This window comes from Populus alba, chromosome 12, assembly GCF_005239225.2.
Source record: "Populus alba chromosome 12, ASM523922v2, whole genome shotgun sequence".
In the NCBI taxonomy this organism is placed as follows: Eukaryota; Viridiplantae; Streptophyta; class Magnoliopsida; order Malpighiales; family Salicaceae; genus Populus; species Populus alba.
Window position 1 is genome coordinate 5,143,936 of NC_133295.1, and position 21,014 is coordinate 5,164,949.

The 21,014-nt window shown below is 30.3% G+C and overlaps 2 protein-coding genes across 4 annotated transcripts; both read left to right on the top strand.

Moving 5' to 3' along the window:
- The first annotated feature begins 7,527 nt into the window (after positions 1-7,527).
- On the top strand, positions 7,528-10,468 carry LOC118046307 (beta-1,2-xylosyltransferase XYXT1). 3 transcript variants are annotated; one of them, XM_035055142.1, is made up of 7 exons: positions 7,528-7,991; positions 8,128-8,211; positions 8,366-8,482; positions 8,659-8,727; positions 8,846-8,908; positions 9,054-9,116; positions 9,273-10,468. In XM_035055142.1, the coding sequence occupies exons 1-7, from the start codon at positions 7,850-7,852 to the stop codon at positions 10,445-10,447; spliced, it is 1,713 nt and encodes a 570-aa protein (XP_034911033.1). In that variant the 5' UTR covers positions 7,528-7,849; the 3' UTR covers positions 10,448-10,468. The 3 variants fall into 3 exon arrangements, with proteins under 3 accessions (XP_034911033.1, XP_034911034.1, XP_034911032.1); XM_035055143.1 differs by having other exon boundaries at positions 8,665-8,727; positions 9,267-10,468; XM_035055141.2 differs by having other exon boundaries at positions 7,529-7,991; positions 9,267-10,468.
- Positions 10,469-14,675: 4,207 nt separating this feature from the next.
- Positions 14,676-16,648, top strand: LOC118046263 (T-complex protein 1 subunit delta). The gene has a single exon (XM_035055091.2). The coding sequence runs from the start codon at positions 14,840-14,842 to the stop codon at positions 16,433-16,435; it is 1,596 nt and encodes a 531-aa protein (XP_034910982.1). The 5' UTR covers positions 14,676-14,839; the 3' UTR covers positions 16,436-16,648.
- The last annotated feature ends 4,366 nt before the right edge of the window (positions 16,649-21,014 follow it).

Here is a 21,014-nt window from a genome sequence, read left to right on the forward strand (position 1 = left end):
AATATAATTAAGAAAAAAATCATCAGGTGGGCTTTCACTTTTGTTGTTGATTCTGCTGTAAAACTAGAATATATTTTGTTTGTTTTTCTATTATTGAAATTGAAACTGACATCGAATTCAGCAAAAAATCATACAATAGATTAATTTTTAATCTAATTTTACAACAGCATCTCCAACAAGTTTTTAGTTTATTTTTTTATAAAAATTTAGTTAGTTTCTTTTATTTTTCTGCTTCAGTATTTTTCCTCTTCTTTTTTTTTTTCCTTAGTGCCATTAAATTTATTTTTTTAATATTGATCTAATGATATTGGTAATATAGTCTTCTGAGCTTTGATATGCTTCTAGGATCATTTGTTTTTTTTTTTTTTTTTGTTTTTTTTTCTCATCTTTCCTCCTTGTAATTATAAAGAAATAGGAGAGAGAAAAAAATAAAAAAAAATAAAAAAAATTCTAAAAACACACCGAAACTTCGATGACTATACCACCAGTACAATTAGAAAGATCTCAACAAGATGAATCTAATGATACCAAATAAAGTCATAAACAGTAAACGAAGTGGGGGACACGAACCGTCTAAAAGTGTCGGGATATACTTGCCTTTGAACGGCTCGTGTGACCCATTATAGTCATTATTGGTGACTTTTTTATATATTGTTGAATTCATCTTGTTGAGATTTTTCTAACAATATTAGTAATGTTTTTATTAGAGTTTCAGTACGCCTTCAAAATTTTTTTCTCTCTCTCCTCTTTAATGTTTTTTTTATTGAATCTTCTATCTAATAATTTTGTAATTTAAAATAATAGAAATAATACCTGTGACTCCTTTTTTTATTATATTATTTTATCAAAATATTTTTTTTACTAAATCCAAAAAACTCTTCCTATTAGATTGTAAAATGATGCCACGTGTTTGTCATAGTAATACAATCATGCTATCTTTAAAGAAAGAATTGAAGTTCTCTGCAGCGAAGGCAATGGACGGGGAACTGTCACCACCTTTGTGTCTATTTTGTTAAGATAATGTTGGTTGTGTTCTCTACCATAATTTTTATTATTATAAAATGCTGATGTTATTAATATTATTTTTTTAATTATAAATAAAAAATAATTAATAAAATTATTAATAAAAAAAAAAGATTTCATCGGTAATTTTGGTAACTTATTGATAAAATTATCCGTTGATGGTTATATTGGGCATTTTTCATTACCATTAACAATGAATTTTTATTAGCAATTTTATCAACAATTAATATACTGAAAAAATTTTATTTAAATATTAATATAGTATTTCATGGATTTCATCGGTATTTTTGGTAACTTATTGATAAAATTATCCGTTGATGGTTATATTGGGCATTTTTCATGACCATTAACAATGAATTTTTATTAGCAATTTTATCAACAATTAATATACTGAAAAAAATTTTATTTAAATATTAATATAGTATTTCATGGATTTTTTTTATTTTTTAGTAGTGTGCATATTCTAAATATGATTTATTAAATTAATAATTTATATAGATTTAATGATCTGTAAAAAAGTTATTAATTGATTCATAATCTTAGAAAGTGCAGGCAATTCTCTAGATATCTCTTGTTTGACTGTACATTGCCAATTGGCTAATTATTGCTTCCGTCATTGAATTCTCCAAGATATTCTGTTCTCACCTTCGCCAAAAAGTGCTGGCGATTTTGTTCAATTAATCTCAATTATTATTATTATTATTATTATTATTATTATTATTATTATTATCCAAATGGGCAGGTTAATCTAATCAACATGTATTTGGTAGAAGAAGACATGTTGACGATTAGAATAAGCTCAACATGTCAAAGAGGCAGATTTTATATTAGATGGTAGGCATCTGTGATGATTTATTATTTAACCCAATTTTTCAATTTATTATTAAATATATATTATTTGACAAACTCGTGTATTATTAATAATAATTATATTTTTGGCATGAATTTGATTCTACTGTACCGATCGTTGTCAAAGTTGGTCCATCCTGCCTAATTCTCCAACACAAGTATAGTACCCACTCCTAATTATATTTTAACTACTAATTAATATTATTCTTTATGACAATAAAATTAATGACAATCAAATCAAGCTAACTACTAATATTATTCTTTATGATACAAATTCACTTTTCGTTGTTGAAGTTATCTCTTTAATTATTTATGTATTTATTATTAACTATTTTTCTTTTTTATATTTATACATTGTTTTTTAAATTGGATATTCAAGCACAAGATATATAATAATTGTTTTGTATGTATACTATTCTTATTTTATGATTGCACGTTTATAATAAACTTATAATTTTGCATGATTAGTGCTAGCACTTAGTTTCAATCTCTTATGTATGTATGTATACTATTCCTATTTTATGATTGCACGTTTATAATAAACTTATAATTTTGCATGATTAGTGCTAGCACTTAGTTTCAATCTCTTATGTATGATTTAATATTTATTTTGTATGTATACTAGTCTTAGTTTATGATTGCAAGTTTACAATAAACTTATAATTTTGCATGATTATAAACTAAATAATATATGTTACGTGTGACAATTTGGACAACAATCTTAAAGCTTTAATTATTTAGGCTTTGTTTAGTTTATACATGCATTTTTGCAATCTTGTATGGTATTGTTGTTTAATTTTATTTAAACAAACTCATATTGGCACGATACACATTAAAAAGATCTAAAATTATATAATTGTTTTTTATGATCTTTCTTTGTTGAATTATTTATTTGTTTAGATTTTATTGTTATAATGATTTTTTTTATTAAACTTTAGTTTTTAAAATAAAAAAAAAATTTGCTTCAAATATATATTTATATATACTTATTGGGAAGCCAATTTTGATTATATAAATATTTGGGCTTTTGCGTTACAAAAAAAATAATTTTATCATGATTTAAACTCAAAAATTGATTGTTTCAACCAATATAAATTCAGCAAGTATTAACTTGATAATGATGATTCCATCATCATCTTTTGTAGTAAACGATGAGAAACCTGAAAAGTTCAATGGATTCAATTTTAAGAGGTAGCTACATAAAAGGTTTTATGTGACCACCTTGAACTTGAAAACATTCTTGTTGGAAAGTTTTGAACAAGAAATTCAAGATTGAAATTCTTGATATGAAAAAGTTAATAGTAAAAACAATTTTGGATTTCAAGATGGTTTACTAAGGATAGTTATAAGTCAAGTTCAAGAGTTTCTACTTGCCTTGCATGATATTTACATAAAAAAAAAAATATGTTTGTAAGTGAATCCTTCCAAGTGGCTGTAATTATTAAAAAATTGTCACTTGGAATGAATTCAAAAACTACCTTTAGCATAAAAACAAGCAAATAAAAGTTGAAGATATAATCTTGAGTCTAAAGAAAGAGAAGGTTGGTAAATTATCTTAAAGAAGACATAACTTCTATAGTATATAGCTCTTAAAGCAAACTTTATGGAATAAGTAGCAATGTTCACAATAAAGACCAATAAATAATGCTTATCGAGAAGGGAAAAAGTATTATCAAATAATTTAATGAAAACTATTTTATATGCAATAAGATAATGGACACAACCAAGTATTGCAGAAATAAGGCTTAACAAAGTAACACAAATAAATAAATAATTATTAAAGTCAGAAGTTGATCCCCTTACTGATAAAGTTTTAGAAATAAACATGTTTGTTGTTGTTTATCAAGTCAACCTGATTAAAAATCCTGAATATTGGTAAGTTGACACTAGTGCAACTAGATTTGTATGCATTGAGAAAAGAATGTTCTTTGCTTACAAAGAAGTTGATGGTGAATAGTTGTACATGGTAAATAATAAACCATACATGTATTACTACTATATTTACTAGTAATAAATGTATGGATCATTAGGTCTTTATGATATCTTTTAAGTGTTTTCATGTCAAAATAATTGAAAAATAGATTTTTAAATTCTAAAATTATCTTTTTTTAATTTTTCAATCACCTTTTTGATGTTTGGATTATGAAAAAAAAATGATAGATCATCTATCATAGTAGACGATCTATTATCTCCTTATTTGTTTTTTTAAAAAATAAAAAGTGGGTCATTCACCCCTTATTAAAAAAATAAAGTCTAGGTATGCTTCTAAGATGGGATGCCTAGGCTTTTTATTAGAAGGCTCAAACTCGTTGGGTCACATAAGCCAAGCCCATGCCTAGCTTTTTTATTTAGATTCTTTGTTGTGTCTTTTTATTTTTTTTTATGAATTTAGATTTTAATGCACTATAAAAAATTGTTTTATCTTTCACAAATAATATTATAGGTTTGTATGGAAATTTTAAAGTTGTTTTTTTATTCCTATTAATATGTGCTTTTAAGATTTTTAATATCTTTTAATAAAATTTTATCACATTTATCAATATCTTCTTCTTCAAATATACAAAATATCGTGATATTTTAAATTTTATTTTAATATTATAATGTATTTTTTTCTTAGAAAATGACTCTTACATTTCACAAAACATCCTGATTTTAAGTTTTTTAAGTGTTTATTTTTTATTATTAAATAAAATATAGTTTTAAAAAATATATAGTTGGTTGGGGAGTTTTCAAATTTAACCCATAAAACTTGGTTTAATAACAATATAAAAGAGTTTCTATAACTAGAATTTTTTTTTTATTTTTATTTAAAAATAACTTTGTCTTATTCACAATCTAGTTCCGGAATCTAGTACCGGAAGTAACCTAGTTTTGTTTTATATTGTGATTTTGTCCCGTGACACCTAATTATTGGACGAGTAAAAATAATAATCACATAAACTCACCTAATTATACACATGTTAACATTCACTGCATCAAATTAATGACAATTAAATCAAGCTAATTACTAGTATAATTTTTCCATTCTTTATGACTCATGATTCACTTTTCATTGTATCAACTACGTACTTTTTCTTATTTATATTTATGGATTATTTTTTAATTGAATATTGAAGTAAAAGATATATGAAATAGATAACACATGAAAATTATATGCTCATATTCACAATATAATAAATAATAATAATAATAATAATAATAACAACAACAGCAGCAGCAGCAACAATAACATGTAAATATTAATCAAAGAAAAGTGAATATAAAGAATCAAGTACATATCATAAAGTGCATTTTTTTCTTGGTTTGAAGTTATTGAATAACATTAATTGGAGCCTTGGTTTTTACGGATTGATTAGATAATTACATGTATTTGTTCGATTAATCAAGAATTTATTTTTTTCATGAGTATTTATTTATGTAATATAAGACAATCATATTTCATGTTGTCATTGCAACATGTGGAATTAATTTGAAAAATAGCAAATAATAATTAAAAATTAAAGAAATAATTTGAATAATGAAAACTGAATTTGTGTGGAAAAAAAGTAGGAAAAAAAATCAGTAAAGTTAGTCTTATTCATTCACATTGATCTAATGTGGCAAAATAATCCATTTGACAAATTAAATAGTATACAGTAGCAATGGAGGTTCAGGCTATGTTTCTACCATAATAATATTACAGAATTAAGGAGGTAATTGCTCATATATATATATATATATATATATAATTAATTACTATTGTAAGTAGCTAAGTAGTAAATGTAAGAACATATTAGGTAACATGGAACCTTTTATTTTGAACGAGATTACTCAATATTCCTCCATTACCGTCAAGCGTCAAAGGATGCATGCACATGCTAATTATGTGATTAATTAAAATGACTGCAATTATGAGAGTAGTAGGGTTTGTACTTATGTGCAGATGGAGCTATTTCACAATCATTAACTACTATTTATTGATAGGCTCCTAACTTCACTTTTAAGGAAAAAAAAATACAACCACTTTAATTTTAAAAGATATAGTTTAATTAATCAGGTTTTAAAATTATTTTATATATATCACCAATTAGAATTTTATAAATTTCAAGATCATTAAAAATTTACATGATTATTAATTTTAAATCTGTAGAATTAATCGAGAATTGCATAAATTAACCTAAATATTTATATTAATAATAATAATAATAAAAGTGAGAAAGAAAGAAACGCCTTTGATATAACCTCTGATATGAGAGGAAAGTTTGGGGAACAAGTCTCGAAATATAAATATCTCAAAAATAGTGAATATGTAAGGAAAAAAAAAGACACTTACACACACTCTGATTAAATAATCCATTAATCGTTTTGGTTTACTCATTAGATAAAGTGAGTAAGAAAACCATTGATATAAATAACTATATATATAATCTTTTCATATATAATTAGGTATCACGTACATTTCTACGCATGTAAGGGAAGAGCTAGCTATATCTAGGGTGATATAGAGCCAGGGGTGGTTGTATTATCGTGGGAAACTAACTACATTATTTGTATTTATTGTATTTATTTGATTTGAGAAGACTGATTAGTTAATTAATCGTGTGTGTGTGTTTCTATATATATATATATATATATATATATATATATATATATATATGGGGCACACGTATTCCATCGAAGCAGACAAGAACTTGCCTCATCATCATGCAACCCACCATGCATATTGAGAAATGTAGATGGTTAACATGTCGTAGTCTAATCTACCAAACTTGTTCTTAATTTGGATGTCTTAGCCTTCACCCTCTAGTTCAAATTGACGCAGTGAGTTCACTCACATTGTCGGTCGAATAATGAGCTTATTTGTTATAAACAAACCTTGTAGTTTCATGATTAATATTGTTTTCTCAAATAATTTTAAGGGATATAATTCAATTATTTAGATTTTGGATCTGTTTTTTTTAAACGTTATAAATTCGAGTCCTATAAATTTTAAAATCATTAAAAATTTATATAATTATTAATTTTAAAATTTATAAAATTAATTAAAATACGTATAAGTTAACCTCAATTTTTATGTAAATCTAAATTAAAAAAATTGTTTTCTCGATGAGTTAGGTGATGCGCTGCCAAATATATAAATTGTTTTAGAAATGATTTTATGCTCGCTTTATTCACTCCAACCGAAGTTGACGTTCACTTTTTTTTACCCGATCAATCATTACAAGTTGTTCATAGGTTAACACGTCTTAGGTTACATTGACATTGTTCGTTAACTAGCTAAGCTAAGTGTATGTTTGATTTTGTCGTTGTAATTGTTTTTAGCAGTAGAATTCATCACTAAAGCAAAAAAACACACAGCAATAAAAGCATAAATTTATTACAGTAAATCCAATACATAGCATTGCATTTGCATGTACTTCACCTTTTAAGTCGTGTTCATGTTGTGCAAGCTCTGGGTACCACGATTATATAAAAAAATATTTCTTGAGGCAGCCTAATTAACTACAGCGAAGACTCTAATATATTGTTTATTTGGTTTATACCCTTCAAAAGCTGGAATCCAAGAACGGCATTCAAATTATTTTCAGAATATGCAAGAAATATAATACCTAACCACTTAATTATATATAATCATGATTGGAGATGTTTGTCATTACAGTCAACCACAATGTCCCGTTCAAGTGCCCATAATTTCTTTCATTTGGACAATCTTCCTAGAGCTAACAGAATATACGTGAGGTTGAAATAGTTTTCCAATAATAATAATAATAATAAACCTCAACGTCCTCTTGTTGAGATACTTTAATGGCCTCAAGATTTTGCTTTACCACACCTATTATTGAACATAGAGTGCTTGACAACTAGGCTTAGAAGCTTAATATGCGCAGCTTCTTCTCTGACCAAAGATTTTAAAGCTTGTTCTTAATTAGCCATAAGAGAACAATGTTTTAGTTGTGCGAGAGACATACTTTGTAGGGTTTTGCTTAGGCTAGTGAGGATGATGTATGATACCGTGCTTGCTAGAAGCTTCAGCAAGCATGAGCAAAAGAGGTTGGGATACTGGGCATTGATTGCTTGCTTGTTCATAGTGTTGAGTTTCTTCACCATCTTTAAACCTTACTTGGGCCCTCTACAAGTTTGTAAGTCCTCCATTGTTCTTGCACTTCTGCAGCCGAAGCTCAGAATATCATTTTCTCCACATTTAGTTGAAAGTTTTAGATTTATTCAGTCTGCTGTACGCGGAGTTCGCCCTCTTAACTCCAATTGGTTTTGCAGTGAATTTGAGGTTATCAATGGGAGAAGACGAGAAACTTCATCTTTATAATGATACAACCAGCTCCTGGCTGATAGCCAAAGAAGGTAAGTTTTGATCAACAAAAATGTATCGAGAGCTATATATGGACTATATATCCATATGATATTTTTAGTGTATATATATCTAACTTTCTTGTTTTGATAGTTTTTTGTTATATCTTAGCTTATATCCATTTGTTGTTGATTTCTGATGTTGCAGAAACTATAGACAGTACTTTGATTGTCAATGATAAAAGAAGCCCCCAAGAAGAAGCAGAAATTATGAGATTAATTGTCAATGATACAGATAGAACTCATGAAGAAGCAGAAAGTAGTGGTAAATTCTCCATTTATGTATTTTCCTTTCAAGAAAATCATCTACACACACACACACACACACAAATTATGCCAAATAATGTTTACGGTATGATCTGTACTTGTTTAATTATTTTTATTATTATTGGTTTGTAGAATACTTGGCTAACATAAAATCAATTTAATTGATCGTTGAAGTTGCAGAGAGTATAATGAATAGTTCTTCAATTGTCAATGGTACAAGCAACTCTCAAGAGATATTTAGGGGTAAGTTTTTCTTTTTATATATAAAATCAGCCGTAAATGATCATTTCTATAGTTCAGCTTGAGTTTAATCTCTTAAGGAAATCCAACTTAGAATAATTTATTCTTGATTTTAATGCAGAAAGTGTTACACAGAATGTGAAGACCAATGATACAATTAGTAGCTCTCCACAAAAAGTCAAAGGCAAGTTTTCATAAATGTTTACTTCAAAGAGAAGAAAGAAGAAAAGTGAAACCCTGATAATTATGGCAATGCAGCATTGTTAGCTGTGCAATGATGAGTTCGAGAATGTTGGTTTATTTTTTGACATGATCAATTGATGTTGCAGAAATTACAAGCAAGGATGATTTCATGGTCAACAATACAAACATCTCTCTTCCAGAAGCAACAGGTGAGTGCTCAAGTTCATTTCTTAGAAATCATTACTGATTAGTCTAAAAAATTGAACATTTGAGGATGTGAAGAGAGTGAGCATCGCATGATGATGCAAGTTCACGAATCTCTGGCTTAAGTCTGATAACCATGATTACTTTTTTTGAAGATGCAGATGCTCTAACTAAGAACAACAAAATGGAGCCTCTATGCACTATCATGGGTAGATCAGATTTCTGCGAGATAAAAGGGGACATCAGGATTGATGGAAGTTCCTACACTGTCTTTATTGTTTCATCTGAGACTGATATCCCGGCAGCAGAGAACACTTCATGGAGGGTTAGACCTTATGCGCGAAAAGGTGACCAGGCGGCAATGGGCGCGGTTAGGGAATGGACACTAAAACTTGTGGCTGGTGGTTCAGATATCCCTCAATGCTCTCAGAATCATAGTGTTCCGGGGATCCTTTTTTCGGCCGGTGGATATGCAGGAAACCATTTCCATGCCTTCACTGACATAATTGTTCCCCTATTCTCGACTGCTCGACCCTATAATGGAGAAGTACAGTTTCTCATCACCAACGGTTGGTCTGCGTGGATCACAAAGTTCAAAACAATACTGAAAGCACTGTCTAGATATGAGCTCATCAATATTGATAATAGAAAAGATATACATTGCTTTGGTAGCATGACAGCCGGCCTTAAACGTCCATCCTACAAAGAGCTCGTTATTGATCCTTCAAAGTCTCCATATTCAATCAAAGACTTCAGGCAGTTCCTGAGAAGTTCCTATTCTTTAAAGAAAACAAGGGCACTTACGATCAGGGATGGGACGAGGAAAAGGCCGAGGCTTCTAATCATTTCAAGAAAAAGATCGCGAGCGTTTACAAATGTTGGTGAAATTGTTAACATGGCTGAGAGATTGGGTTTCAGAGTAGTTGTTGCAGAGCCTGGCATGGATGTATCAGGATTTTCTCAGATCATTAATTCCTGTGATGTGGTGATGGGAGTTCATGGTGCTGGGCTTACCAACATTGTTTTCCTTCCTGAAAAGGCTGTCTTAATCCAAGTAATTCCCTTTGGAGGAGCAGAATGGCTTTCAAGAACTTTCTTTGAAGAGCCTGCAAAGGACATGAACATAAGGTACTTGGACTATAAAATCAAGGTAGAAGAGAGCACTCTGATACAGCAATACCCAGCTGACCATGCAGTTTTGAAGGATCCCTCTGTAATTGGGAAACAGGGTTGGCTTGCATTTCAGTCAATATATTTACAGAAGCAAAATGTAACGATAGATGTGAATAGGTTTAGACCCACTTTGGTAAAAGCCTTGGAGCTTTTGCATCAGTGAATACACTACGATTTTTCTCATGATGTTCTCTTTGCCTCATCACCACAATTTTCATTTTTATTCTTAAAGCAAAACCTTCGAGACCTGTGCTGGCTTGTAACCATTACTGTTACAGGATTAAAAAGCAATTATGAGATTAATTTTGAATTAGTCTATCTTCAGAAGGCCTACAATCATTTTAAAACCCCACTGATAAATCCCACGAAATCGATCATGCTGGTTGTTGGTGTTACACAATCCTCATTCGTTTAAAAGTAACTGCTCTTACCAAGCAAACGAAGAAAATGACAGCAAGGAATTCAAGAGGGAGACTTTGTGTAGACAACCTAAGAAAAAAATATAAATTATTTTTTGAAATTTCTTCTAAAAATTTAAGTTTTTGAGTTGAGATGGTTCTTTGATATGATATCAGAATATTAATGACAAAGCGATCATGAGTTCGAATTTCACCATCCTTATTTATTTGATAAAAATTAAACACAAGGTAATGTGGATCTGTACAAGTTTCAATCCCAAAGAATTTTCACTAGCGAGAATATGTTAAAAAATAATATAAATTATTTTTTAAAACTTTATTTAAAAATTTAAATTGAAATGTTATTTAACATATATGTGCCTCACCTAATCCTGCCATCAACCGTGAAATTAAAGGAAGAAAGACACTGCTCCTCCACGGCCATGTTGACCGGAAGCATATTTTAGTTAGCTGTCCTCAAGGATATACATACATACAGAGGCGCATTTCGTAACACAAAGTCAGCAAGATTAGAATGATTAATCTTATAGACAGTTTGGGTTGCTTAATCATCAGTCATCATGGCATTACGGCATCCCCGCAGCTGGGCTCTTCCTGTGCAAAATGAAGGTACCGGTAAACTCCACTCATGCATTAGCAAGATTGAGGAGGACTATGAGACATGTGGATTGGAGAATGATGGTCTATTGACACCTAAAACATCTTTAATTGATGGACAATTAGTAGCCTTTTGGGCAATAGGTGAATCAACACCGATATATGCATGTGGTTGGTGATCAAACTCTGAAAAGATGAACACCTACCCCAACCCCTCTCACGCGCATACAAAAAAAAAAGTGAGAGAAAGGCAATCAAAGGTCACACCAATGTAAGTTGGATGGTAAATTATAGCGATTGCCTTGGATTCACAAAAACACACCTCATCCTGGGAAAGTTAATGCTCACTGAACTTCTATCCAGTATTGATTTTGTTTATGTAAATATATTATTTGTGACAATAAATTATTAACCTACATCTTATTCCTACAATAAAAAAAAAAAAAAAAAAACATTATAAATTGTTTCCCTAAGAAAGCAATGCTAGTAGCTATTGTCTCTCTAGTTCCCAGCAGTGTTATTAAACCCGGCCCGGCCCGACAGATTGACCCGGGACCTGGTTGACCCGGTGGCTGGACCGGTCCGGGTTTAATAAAAAACCAGTTGTGGCAACAGCCCGGCCAAACCTGGGTGAACTTGGGTTTTTTTTTTTTAAATATAGGATAAAAAAATTTTGGTTTAAATATTTCAATTTAAAATGATAACATAGTATCTTTTCAATGTGAGATTTGAAGCCCTTTCATATATATACTCTATGTTCACATGAAAAAAATTATATTTTTTCAATATGGGAATTTGAAACCCATTAGTAAATATACTCTATGTTCCCAAGGAAAAAATAATGTTTTTTCAATGTGGGATAAAAAACCTTTTGGTTTAAATACTTCAACTTAAAGGGATAATATAGTATCTTTCAATGTGGGATTTAAAGCCCTTTCATATATATATATTCTATGTTCACATGAAAAAAAATATATTTTTTTCAATGTGGGATTTGAAACCCATTAGTATATATACTCTATGTTCCCAAGGAAAAAAATCATGTTTTTTTTAATGTGGGATAAAAAATATTTTGGTTTAAATACTTCAACTTAAAGGTGGGATTTGAAACCCATTAGTATATATAATTTTTTAAAAATTATTTTTAACATCAGCACATTAAAATGATTTGACAACAATAAAAACATATTAATTTGAAGTTAACAAAAAACTTTAAAAAAATTTTAAAAATATTTTTGAAATACAAAAATAAACATACCCGGAAAAAACTAAAGTATAAGTTGTAATGAATTTGCAGGCGAGATTACAAAGGATAAGTTGCATAACACTTGTGTGCCTCTTCTTTTTTAGTTGGAATTTATATGTGAAAAGTTGAAAGTCTTAACTTTTCATTAAATAAAAATTTTTATAACAAATTTCTTATTTAAGTTAAAATTTATTTTTAACCAAATATATTTATTATTTTTCTATGAGTTAAAAGTTAAAAAATAACTTCAATCAATTAACAAAATTTCAATCTCTTATTTTTTGCTTTAAATAAAATAAGTTTCATCTTTTGATGAAATATGAACTATTAATACCTTGAGTTTAGTTGGAAAAAAATAGTAAACTAACTACACTACTAATAATATTTAAAATCATTATAACTATAATGTCTTCAAGTTATAATATTATCAAATACTTTTATTTATCATATCATTATAGTTTATTATCTAAAACACTAATTCTCCTAGGGTTTTTAATGTGTCCCACAAAATACTATTTATTAGAATAATATCATGACTTTTTTATCCCTTAATTATGTTGTTTTTTGCCTTGGTTTTAGGGGGTAGGATGGACTTTTCACCATGACATAAATATATTTTGAGAATTGTATGGGGTTATTTTAGCAATTGGATTTTTAAATACACAGTAAAATTATTAATATAACCCTTTAATAAAATAATATAATGCCTTCTGCACAAGGATATTTTTGTATTTTTGTATTTTTAATTTTTATAATATAAAGAGCTTGGTTGTAATTTTACCATGGTTATGTTTGTTGATATTGTTTTGTCTTAAGAGCATTTTTTATTTTTGCACAAAAAAACAAAAAACCTGCTAACATGTGCTTCACACGTGTTCGCTGCTGCACCACCTTTTGATGGTGTGTGCAACTAGCTGTTATAACCGTGATTTCCTCGTATCATTTGATTTGTCTCGACATCCACTTCCTCTATGGTTGGCGCGTGTATGGTGATTCAACTTAGTTTGGTCCAAAATTATTTTTCTTTTCTTTCTTTCTTTTACTTCTCTTTCTTACTTGAATTACGTGTTGATCATGCAAAAATTCATATTAGCCTATCACTTTATTTTTCTTTTCTTTTAATTCAATTTCTTTTCTCTTATTTGTAATTATTTTATTTATATTTATTGTTTCTAATTGGATTTTATTTTCAATTTCATCCCTATTCATTTGATTTTTTTTTCATAAATATTTAAATTGTCAATTTAATCAATAACTTAGAACTTGAATTTTTTTTAACCTATCATTTCTTTTATATTAAAAACAATTGTTTGGCTCGTGATAATACGCGGACAACATATCTAATCTTACTGCTATGTAACTTAACAAGTTACATCATAATTATGCTAGTTACTAATATGGCAATATGGCAACAAATCGTTGCTCAAAAGATATATTATTACCTTTTAAATATAAGTGATTGCAAATTGTCAAGTATAATCATTCAATGAATCCTAAAAAGTTATTTCATATTTTTGTAATTCAACTAATTACTTTGGAATTATGATAGTTACGAGCAATTGAGTATATTTTCAATAAAAAAAAATTACTTGTTCATTGAAGAAGAAACAAATATCATTCAAATCATAAAAAATATTTATAAATAATCTAAACTTTATTTTATAATGCCATAAGTTTAAAGGCACTATAATTATAATAACTCCAAGTAAATAATTCTTCTACTTGCAAGTAAGTTAAGTAAGTAAACCATCGCTATATTTAAAATTATAATTTTTCTCTAATATTTTTTTAAATAATATTAAATATTAAAAATATACCATAAGAAAGGTCTAAAAATACATGTAAACCTTGGATTAGTGAGTCCTGCAAAATGAATCTCACTTTAATACTATGATCCAGTGATTAATGTAAATTCTTAGTTTTTTTTATCATTTATTTTCTTTAATATTTATCATTGTGTAATTTTTTATTTTATAAAAACAAAACAAAAAAAACATTTTACTTAATTTTCAATAAAAAGATTAAAATAAAAATGACTTGAAGTCCATCCGTAAAACGAAACACCACTGTTTCATTAAAAAAGAAAAAACATTTCTCCATTTAAAAAAAAAAAAAAAACCGTCGATTACTCGCTTGCCATCTCAAAACCCCAACTTTTCATTTCATTTTTCCACAGAACCACTCTCCCTCTCACTCCCAAGGTTTTCTCTCTTCCACTTTTACCCCTAACTCCCTACTTATTTTACACTCTCACACCACTGAATTAGGGTTAGGGTTTCAAACAAACCATTCAATGGCAGCTGTCTCCGCTCCTAGATCTTCCAAAACTGAGTCCTACATCGACAACAAGCGGAAAGAAGACATCCGCCATGCCAACATCAAGGCGGCGTGCGCGGTGGCTGACGCCATCAGAACCAGTCTTGGTCCTAAAGGAATGGACAAAATGATTTCAACGGCGAGCGGCGAAGTCATCATCACCAACGACGGCGCCACCATTGTTAACAAGATGGAGGTTCTTCAACCTGCTGCGAAGATGCTCGTTGAACTATCTAAATCTCAAGACACCGCTGCTGGTGACGGCACCACCACCGTCGTTGTCATCGCCGGATCGTTGCTTAAGCAGTGCCTTACTCTCCTCTCCTCTGGTATCCACCCTACTGTTATCTCCGATTCATTGCATAAAGCTTCAATTAAAGCTGTCGATGTTTTAACTGCAATGGCTGTGCCGTTAGAGTTAACGGACCGTGACTCGTTAATTAAATCCGCTAGTACGTCATTAAACAGTAAAGTAGTTAGTCAATATTCATCATTGCTAGCTCCCTTAGCCGTTGATGCTGTTCTGACTGTTGTGGATCCTGCGAAGCCTGATTTAGTTGATCTTAGGGATATTAAGATAGTGAAAAAGCTTGGTGGAACCGTGGATGATACGGAGATGGTTAGGGGTTTGGTTTTTGATAAGAAAGTGAGTCATGCTGCAGGTGGGCCTACACGTGTTGAGAATGCGAAGATTGCAGTTATCCAGTTTCAGATTTCCCCACCAAAGACCGATATTGAGCAGAGTATTGTGGTTTCTGATTATGCACAAATGGACAGGATTCTGAAGGAAGAGAGGAATTATATTTTGGGTATGATTAAGAAGATTAAGGCTACTGGGTGTAATGTGTTGTTGATTCAGAAGAGTATTTTGAGGGATGCGGTGACAGATTTGTCTTTGCATTATTTGGCAAAAGCGAAGATTCTGGTGATCAAGGATGTGGAGAGGGATGAGATTGAGTTCATTACTAAGACTTTGAACTGTTTGCCTATTGCAAATATTGAGCATTTCAAAGTGGAAAAGCTGGGTTATGCCGATCTTGTTGAGGAGGTTTCACTTGGAGATGGGAAGATTGTGAAGATTACTGGGATTAAGGATATGGGAAGGACTACCACGGTACTTGTACGTGGGTCTAATCATTTGGTTCTTGATGAGGCAGAGCGCAGTTTGCACGATGCATTGTGTGTTGTTAGGTGTTTGGTGAGTAAGCGATTTTTGATTGCTGGTGGTGGGGCTCCGGAGATTGAGCTGTCACGGCAGCTTGGGGCATGGTCAAAGGTGCTTCACGGGATGGAAGGATACTGTGTGAAGTCATTTGCAGAGGCACTTGAGGTCATTCCATATACTTTAGCAGAGAATGCAGGATTGAACCCAATTACTATTGTGACTGAACTGAGGAATAGGCATGCTCAAGGAGAGATCAATACAGGAATCAATGTGAGGAAGGGGCAGATCACGAATATTTTGGAGGAGAACGTGGTGCAGCCTCTGCTTGTCAGTACAAGTGCCATGACACTGGCAACAGAGTGTGTCCGGATGTTATTGAAGATCGATGACATTGTTACTGTCAGGTAGATTGAAATTGAAGATGAAATGTGTTAGGCTATCCGTGTTTAGTCGCTAGGCTGTCTTGAATTTGTGGTTCGAGCCTCGTAGGAATGGGGCTGTTTTTCCTCTAGTTTTTTTTTTATTTTCCTCAGGAACATTCTTATTGACGAGTTATGGCTAAAGAATTTCGTTGGTTGACATTTGATTTGTTTTGGGATATTTTATTTGGAGGTTTTTCTAGTCTTCTTGTCTCCTGCATCTAGCTTTCCTGACTTTTGATCTAAATAGATCATGGGATTTAATTTGCATATTGCATCAGGTGTGTTGCTGAATACATTATTCTAGTTGAGCATCTCTTCTTATTGAGATTATATCAACTTGGATGGCAATCTTTGCGGCAGTTTATGATTGTGTAAATTGTAAAACCTAGTACTAAATGTAGAGCACGCCCAGCTTTAAGTATTCACATGTAAACTTGAATGTTCAATTCTGTAGCTTCTAATAGATCTAGTTTTGCTGCTTGTAATCTACAGATGGATTGTCCACTATATTGATCTTTGCAATGCCTCGTCACGATTTAGACTTTTTAAGCTTCAAAGAGTTTCTTTAAGCAGCCCGAACTGAGTGTGTTTAGCTTAGAGGTGTGGTGGTTTTTTGTAAGTACATTATCTTTTAAGTACAAACTACACTTCTAAAAGCTACAAAAACATGCTTTTTACTTGAAAAAGAACAAGCTGCTTCCCATTTAAACACCCTCAAATGCTTTTTAGCAGTCGCCTGACCAGCTAGAAAAATAAACAAATCTAGTAAATTGGAGGTCAGAAGTGCTTAAATTTATCAACTCGACTTTAAATAGATGGTAAGAAGAATAATGTACACAATCTGATTTGATAGAGGAACTGTAGGCAACGAATAATGGAAAAGGTGTGAAATTGTTTTGAAACAAGTGCTCGTACCGGATAAAATGGAAAGGCTTTCTTTTCATTTCATAGTATGAAATGAAAAGAAAAAACAATTAAATAAGCATCTTAATGTTGTCGACGTGTAGTGCCAGGCTCATTGATATTTTGGCCTTCATACCCGATAATCCTGGGGGTAAAAGCATGTGGCTAGAAGAAAAAGACCAGAGGAAGAGAAAAATAAGAAGAAACAGAGGAGAGGGTGTCCGTTCGACCAGAGGAAGAGAAAGCCGGCCCAATTTCTTTGGCAAAACAATTTCTTATGCTTTTTCTTTTTCTTTTTTATAAATTTTATTTTGATATGTAGTTAAACAAGTCTTTTTAGATATTAAAAAATAAAAAAAAAACCATGGATCTTTTGAATTTATTTGTGGGTCTCCCTTGCTTTTTTTTTTTTAACTGTACTTGGTATTGGATTATGAACTTATACTATGAAATACAAATCTATTATGCAATAAATATTGCCTTTTCTTTTTTTCTTTTATATATATGTGTGTGTGTATTGCTTTCAATTCAAATATTACTAGTTTATTCACTAGCGCTAAAATTAGAAATATTCATATTCACTGATGCTAAAATTAGAAATACTCTCGGTATTCACTAACTTCAAAGTTAGGAATATCGATACTAGAATTGAGAATTATTCTGATCCTCAATGTTTATGGATGTCAAAGTCAGCAATACCATTTTTTTTTTCCTTTCATGTAATATTTACAAACATTAAAGTTGAAAATATTCGTAGTTAAATATTTACTAACATCAAAGTCAAAAATAATATAGGCAAACCATTAAAAGCATAATACAAATTTTTAGCAATTCAAGACAAAACCAACAATGCAGCCCACCTCAAGTAAAATGCTTAATGGATGATAATATCTTTCTTTTTACGTAACCAATTTTGGACCATAGAATCTCTGTTAACCAATTAAAGTTTCTAGTAACCATAATACTAGGTGATGATTCCTTAAATAAGACATTTCCCCTCTAAGAACAAGATATCAAATATTTTTTTTTTCATATGAATTTTTAAAGGTCACCGCGATTGCGACAGAAGGTAACAATGACATCATAATTTCTTTTAAAAAACCTTACAATTGGGCAATTTAGTCGGCTTTAACAGTTTTGGCTGGTCGAGTTGGCTCAAACAAATGAATGTGGAGCTACAGACTTCCAAATGAAGCAAGGTTGGATTCAAATGAAATATGTGCATTCCTTCTACCAACTTCAGGTGGTTTCATGTGACAATAACATCATAATTTCTCCAAATAGGCTCGATTATGAGCAACTTAGTCATCTAGAGTTCAAACTCAATTGTGTAAAAACCCAACTTTCTTTTCTTGTGTTCATACTTAAAGGTTTCTCATGAGTTTTTATCAAGGGTTCACAACCTTTCCCTTAAGATCGAGGGTCAAGAATAGATTCAAAATTCTCCTAAAAACCTTATAAATACCCTTCTAAAATCAAAGGATAAGGGCTGAAAAAAAAAAAAAAAAAGGGAAAGTAGCTATTATAGGTATCTTTCCAATCCAAAAGCAAGCCCTTGTGGCATGTTTTAATTGTTTTTTTTTGTTTTATATTTATATTTATAAAGCATAGCAAAAAGGTTTGGAATGCTTAACAAATGATGTTTCATTCACTTTTTTGTTGATGTGATGTTCATTTTAATATTGTTATTATCTGAAGTTTTTGATGTTTTGATTCATATTTGTTGTTGTTTTAAGTTTGTTTTGGTACATAATGTTGTTTTAGTTTGTGTTTTGACCTAGCTTATGCATGTTGATGCAAAGGTGTTTACCATAGCTTAATTTGATATGCATGTTCATGCATAAAATGAGTTTAAAAAGTTGATTTTGAATCCTTATTGCATGAACATATGAGTTGTGTTAAGTTATTATTGTTTTGGATTTGGTACCTTAAGCTTGATTTTGGTGTTTTAATATTTTTTTTGTTAGTGTTTTTTGTTCAAATATATTTGTGCATGTTAGAGTGACTTGTTAGGATAAAAAAAGTATATTTTAGAAGCTAAAAATATCGATTTTGAAGGATTGTCAGTCGCTACATTTTGGGCATATGGTTGGGTTTTGGTTGGCAATGTTCTTCGTGTTTTTACTAAGAACATTGCCTTAACTACATGATTTGGATCAATTTCATTCCATTTATTTGCCTAGAACTATTCTTTGGACTTGATTAGGAAATAATCTACAATCCATTCGCATTAATAACATGTTTTAATATGTATAAATATGTTGGTTTGGTTTCAGTGATTATATATTTTTTTTGTTTGGTCAAATCATGTTGATTCATTGAAAAATGAAGTAAATAGACACTTGATTATTGAATCTTGCATGATTTCCAACATGTCTATATCTTTAGTTTGTCCATTTTGGGTCTGATTTGAAAATCTCGACTACTGGGTTTTAATTTTTAGGTTTCTTTGAATTCTCCCTACGAACATTGCCTTAGCTACATGATTTAAACAAGTCTTGGTCATTTTCTTTTCTTATAACACTTAACTGGGCATTATTAACAAGCAATCTAGTGTTTATTTGTATAAGTAACATATTTAAAATAGATTTTAAGCCTTGGGTTTTGGTTTTGAACCGAAACCTATTTCGCTAAAATCGTGTATTTTTATTGAAAATGGAAGAGATTGAATGTTAGATTCTTGTTCATTGAATGATTTCCAACAAGTATGTGCTTTTTATGTGATCAAATCTGGTCTGAATCTAAGTCTATGTTGCTGGGTTTTGTTCGGCTCCTGATATTGTTTTTTGTTTTTCTTTATTTTTTTATGTGTTTGATCTATTTTGTTTAATTTTTTTTATTATTATTCTTTTTGTGTCTGGCAAGTTTAATCATTTTTTTTCTTTGGTTTCGTTATTGGTTTGTTTGCAGGTCAAACCATAATTGTTTTGTTCGTTTTATGATCGAACCAAAGATTTCAGGTAAACCGAAGCGAGTCAACCCGGTCGAGTAAAAAAAAGGGTCTTATACCCTATTTGGTTTTTGCCACTTTTTTTTTTTTACAAAAGGTCTTTTGGCTTAAGGTTGTGTTTGGTAAAATACCCTTTAGGTTTCTTTTGTTATGTTAAGTTACAATTTCTTCTTTTACCAAACAAAGCCTAAAAAAATATAAAATATATATTTTTTATTTTGCATAGAGTTGATATTTCGAGCATCCTTTTTCTTAAGAAAATTAAAACGTTTTTTGCATTGTTTTTTAAAAATACTGCTTTGGATTTTACAACAAGTTTATAAAATTTCAAAGGAATTTGGTCTATATTTTAAAAAATATTTTATTATTTTTTATGGCAAGAAAATATTATTTACTTTTAACATAAGAATAACATATATAAATGAAAGACATCGCCTTTGAATTCTAGCCGTGATGTTGTGCTCTCACCAGGAGGGTACAACAAAAAGAAATGTGGCTGGTTAGGCAGTTAAAAAACAGTATGGAAAGACTGATTTTTAGCTTACTTTTCCTTCAGATTTCTCATTCTTTTTTGTATAAAATTCACCCCTATTTACAAGGGTTAAAAGAGAAATATATGCTCTTTATTGAGAACAAATCTTGGCTCTTGATTCAAACAAAAAGGATCTAAACCGTCAGCCAAAAGTAATTGTCACAAGCTGCGAAATTAAGC